The sequence below is a fragment of the Nothoprocta perdicaria genome, unplaced genomic scaffold (genome assembly GCF_003342845.1).
Source record: "Nothoprocta perdicaria isolate Ctin4 unplaced genomic scaffold, notPer1 scaffold_102, whole genome shotgun sequence".
Taxonomy (NCBI): domain Eukaryota; kingdom Metazoa; phylum Chordata; class Aves; order Tinamiformes; family Tinamidae; genus Nothoprocta; species Nothoprocta perdicaria.
In genome coordinates, this window is record NW_020454117.1 from 1,374,450 (window position 1) to 1,379,431 (window position 4,982).

Sequence of the window (4,982 nt, forward strand, 5' to 3'; positions counted from 1 at the left end):
CGCACCAAGGGGGGCTGCAGAGCCGCAGCAAGGGGGCTGCAGAGCCGCAGCAAGGGGGGTTGCAGGGCTGCACCAAGGGCTGCTGCAGAGCTGCAGCAAGGGCTGCTGCAGGGCTGCACCAAGGGCGGCTGCAGAGCTGCAGCAAGGGGGGTTGCAGGGCTGCACCAAGTGCGGCTGCAGAGCCGCAGCAAGGGGGCTGCAGAGCCGCAGCAAGGGGGGTTGCAGGGCTGCAGCAAGGGGGGCTGCAGAGCTGCAGCAAGGAGGGCTGCAGAGCTGTAGCAAGGGTGGCTGCAGAGCCGCACCAAGGGGGGCTGCAGAGCTGCAGCAAGGGGGGCTGCAGAGCTGCAGCAGGGGGGCTGTAGAGCTGCAGCAAGGAGGGCTGCAGAGCTGTGGCAAGGGTGGCTGCAGAATCGCACCAAGGCGGGCTGCAGAGCCGCAGCAAGGGGGGCTGCAGAGCCGCAGCAAGGGGGGCTGCAGAGCCGCAGCAAGGGGGCTGCAGAGCCGCAGCAAGGGGGGCTGCAGAGCTGCAGCAAGGGGGGCTGCAGAGCTGCACCAAGGGCGGCTGCAGAGCCACAGCAAGGGCAGCTGCAGAGTTGCAGCAAGGGCGGCTGCAGAGCTGCAGCAAGGGGGGCTGCAGAGCCGCAGCAAGGGGGGCTGCAGAGCTGCAGCAGGGGGGCTGCAGAGCCGTACCGGGGGGCTGCAGAGCTGCACCAAGGGCGGCTGCAGAGCTGCAGCAGGGGGGCTGCAGAGCTGTACCAGGGGGGCTGCAGAGCCGCAGCAAGGGTGGCTGCAGAGCCGCAGCAAGGGGGGCTGCAGAGCCGCAGTCCGGCTGCCTCCTCAGCACAGCCCATCGCCGAGCGCGGCGGCCCCGCGCGCTCTCCTGCAGCACGAGGGAAATGCCCTGAGGACGACCTGCAGCGCAACCCGAAGCGCAGCCCGGCCCAGCCGAGGCAGTGCTGGAGTGCGGGGACCRAGGCGCTCGGCCGAAGCGGGGGTCGAGGGCACGCACGTGGGCCACACTCCGCTCCGAAGGGCTCTCCGGCACCGCGGGACAAGCAGCGTCAGTGCCGCTCCAGAGCCAACCTTGGAGCCCCGTGGGATCACAAGTGTCGTCGGAGCCGCACGCCGGGACTGCGCCAGGCCTCGCGGCCCGGCAGCCCTGCGCGGCCTCTCCTCCTCCTGCAGTAAGCCCTCTCTCCTGGGTGACTGCGGCAGCGCCGCCCTGCACAGGCCAGCGGGGAAGCAAACTGCACCGGCACTRTGGCTGGAACCCAGCACCAACCAGCAGCACGGGGGGCCCGCGGAGAACTCCCTTCCAGGCGGCCTCGTAGGACACATGTCCCAAGCCCATCACGACCCTGAGCCCGTCTCACGAGTCAGGCTCACGTGCTGGGTCATGAACAGCAATGAAACACGGGGACCTGCTGCTGACCTGCATTTCCCCTCACCCTGGCCAGGCTAAGACCTCAGCACGGACGTCAGGTACAGATGGGGCTGCACAACTAGAAGGGCCTCGGCACTGAACGCAGCCCYGGCTCGCGGTGCTGAACGTGGGCACGTGCAAGGCAAGCAATCCGAGACAGAAACAGCCAAAGGAAAATCATCCTGTCACTTGTGCCAAGCTCTAACTRCAGCAGAAAGGAGCTTGTCTTCCACGCCTCGAGGATCTGCAGAATTATTAAGTAATTAAATTCCAACACTGAAAAAAACACATCACACAAGCCTCTAACACCGTCCTCCTGCTCACTCGCAGCTACTGTCAGAATAAAGAACTAAGTTGCAAGCACAAGAAAGAGTCAGCACAGAACAGAAATTAGAGGCCTCTGGCCCATCAAATTGGGGTTTCTGCTCTGACTTCCACTGGCCAGGTCTCCACGAGACAGCTGGCTCAGTTTCTACTAGGCAGGAGTCCCCTCCCTGCTGACTTCCGTCTCCCGTGCCACGAGAAGCTGGAAGTTGTGTGCAGGGGTAGTTAAATTTTTGCCCAGTTGCTGTTTTCAGGCCTCATGGAAGGTGCTTCATTGYTGTAAGTGTAGGATGAGATGGTAAAGCTGGAAGCAAGTGAGAGGACAACAGGCAAAACGCTGTGTAAAACATTAAACCAGGACACTCACTTTACCAGGCAGAAAAGAAGGATAAAGGACTCTCAGAGAAACAAACAGGAATAAAACATGACTGAACAAATCCTGTCTCTCCTGTGCAATTCTAGCCACAGTGTCAGTAAAGATCAATGAAACTGCCATGCTGCGAGGGAGACACAGCACAGCACTTTGGCAGGTCTCCCTTTGCTATTTTGGACTACAGAAGAAGACAGAAATTAGTTCAGACCTTTGCTGTCTTGATAACAGACTGGTGCTTTGCAAAGCTGGGAAGAAAGGCCACACTGATTGCTGCATGGAAACAAATATTTCTCGCCCCAAACACTGCTGCTTACGCAAGACAACAGGGTCTTGCAAGACAGGCTGGGTCTGTCGGATTTTAGCTTCTTTAGTCCTGAGCCTGTAAAAATCTTGCAACTCTCCATGCACAGCCTGACGGCACAGGCCGACTTGGCATCACCAGTTTGTTCCCATCGGAGGACTAGGATGCGGGATGCAACTGTGCGGAATTGCCCTACGAGAGCCAGGTCACCTGCCCTGCCCCAGTGCAGCCTGTCCTGCAGCAACGAGGCGCAGCCCAAGCTCACGTGGCTCCATCCCCTGGCACTGCTCTGCCCTGGGACACTCGGTAGATGCTCTCTCTGCTACACAGCGAAGCACAAGAGCAAAAAACCAGGCCTGCTTCCTTCAGCCAGGCTTGGCAAGAACAACAACAAAAACCTCCACCTTCTGCTGAGGTTTTAGGAAAGCSCCTCCACAGGGTTAGGCTGCAGAGACAAGGGGCAGGCAGTAGCTATTTAAGCCTGCTGTCATCAGACAAATAGTACCTGGTATTMGAAACCCTCAATCCTTTGGATCTCATGAAGCAGATCAATAGGTTTACAAACAAAACTTGCTAGGCAAGTTTTTCCAGGGACAATCACGCGAGGACTTGGCACTACTAAGCTATGGGTATAAAATAAACATTCAAAGAAAGCYGTGGAAGAGGAAACAGAGAGGCCAAATGAAACCTTTCGCAACTGCTTTGCAAAAACCTTTGCAACACGCTTTGAACAAGATGGCAGTGAAGCAGATTCTCTTCAGAGAGCACGGGAAAAGAGCTTACCTGTGTACATTTTCCATTGCTGCTACTTCTGCCAGAGCAGCTAGGCTAAAAAATGCAGACACCGCTGGCATATCTGGTGTAATACTATGAGTTTCTTCTGACTCTGTGTTTCTGGAGCACTCACTGTTGCAGTCTGTTTCTGCACTTGACGTTTTTTGAAGAGTACTTTGCGGCAGCTCTTTTGGCTTCTCCTCTGCAGCAAAAGAAAGCAAAGCYTGCAGGTAAATGGGACCATCGAGGCCAGAGCCCATGTTCTCAGTAATATATCCAGACACGAGCACTGATGTTAAAAGGAACTTTGTGTTTAGGACTTGGATTTTGTTTGTGCAATCCAGTTTAGGCTTTGCATTTTGTTGTCCGAGCTGCAGCCCGTTGTGACCCAAGCTGATCGGCAGAAGCACACCCAGCTCTCTGAATCCCAAACCCAGTTGACTGGGCTTCATTTCTCTGGTCAGGCAAAAAAGTGTGCTTTTTTGCGTACATTTTAGATACAGAAGAAATCCTGAAAGGTTATCTCAGCTGCTGAGGACTCCTGCACAGTATGTGGTATGGACTTTCACATTACGAAGCATATTTTTATGTCATGTAACTAGGCAGAGTGCAATTTATCTGCCAAGTTTTTCACCGAATCACCTCTGGAAACCACGTAGTCTGACTCCTCCCTAAGCAAGGTCAGCTAGAACAGGTTGCCTTGGACTGCGTCCAGTTGACTTTGGGCTATCCCCAGTGACAGGGGCGCCCAACCACTTGGGTTCAACCACCCTCACTATGTACAAGTATTTTTTCCACTCCCCTCTGCACCCAGCTCTCAGATCTTAGAGAGAAATCCAGCCAACTTAGACAGATTTGGACATTAACACATAAGAAGCAGACCATTTTGGATTGATTTCTTAGTCGATTGATATCTACATTTTACAAAATGACCTTTCTAAAGCAGGTCTGAAACCAAGCTGACTTCCAAGCACTCTCTTGACAGCTTACTTATACTCCAGTACCATGCCCAACAACTCAAGTTTTAATAAAATTCAAGCTCCCATGTCCTTACCCAGTGTCCCTCCTGCTGGTGACACTCGACCATCGGCTGTTCGGACAAGATGGGTGATCTTGGTTTTCCTTGCTTTCCTCTTCTGGCTGCCAACTAAGGGTTCATGCATCATTGCTGGCTCTGAAGTGTTGAGGGCAGATATAGATATYTTATTCTTCCAGGCAGGCTCACTGGAATTTCTGTATTCTGAGAGTATGGCTGAAAAAGGACAAAAATGGAGTTTTAAAGGGGGAATAGTTCAGCTGCTAATTTTACTCATTTTCCATTCTGTGACCATCCATGTAAAACACCAAGCTATCCCTCACAGCTCAACCCAGGGCAAGATACAAGCTGAACGCTGCAGGGCTTTGCAGGGGCAGAGCACCAGCAGCTCCTGAAGATTTTCCTAGGGGGATCGAGTTCCTTGGATTTGCAAAGGAAACGGTGAGAGAGGCAGCAGCATTTCGGTGGCCAGAGGGTTTCAACCGATCTATCTGCATGAAACTCTCTGCAGCTGGAGATGCCAAACGGTGGCTGGGGAGCAGAGGGCAGCTCAGGAGCAGTGACGGCTGCGGCAGTCCTCACATTAGYGTATTTTAGGTCACAGACAGCCTCACAAGCAGAGTGCAGGAATTCCTGACTAAATCCAGTCTCTTCTCTCTGCTCTCTCTGCTAAACAGACAGAAATGCTGCTTTTTATGAAAAAAAATTCGAAATCTTAGAGGAAAAAAGAAAAAAAAAAAAAAAAAAAAAA

The 4,982-nt window shown here is 54.0% G+C and overlaps 1 protein-coding gene across 4 annotated transcripts in view; it reads right to left on the reverse strand.

The window, feature by feature from the left end:
• Positions 1–4,982, reverse strand: part of BBX (BBX, HMG-box containing) — a 116,189-nt gene that overhangs the window by 4,359 nt on the left and 106,848 nt on the right. For all 4 annotated transcript variants that reach the window (XM_026041813.1, XM_026041804.1, XM_026041822.1 and 1 more), the window contains 2 exons: positions 4,250–4,447; positions 3,205–3,397 (listed from right to left, as the gene is read on the reverse strand). In XM_026041813.1, coding sequence (XP_025897598.1) covers positions 3,205–3,397; positions 4,250–4,447 — 391 coding nt within the window. The remainder of the gene's footprint in view (positions 1–3,204; positions 3,398–4,249; positions 4,448–4,982) is intronic.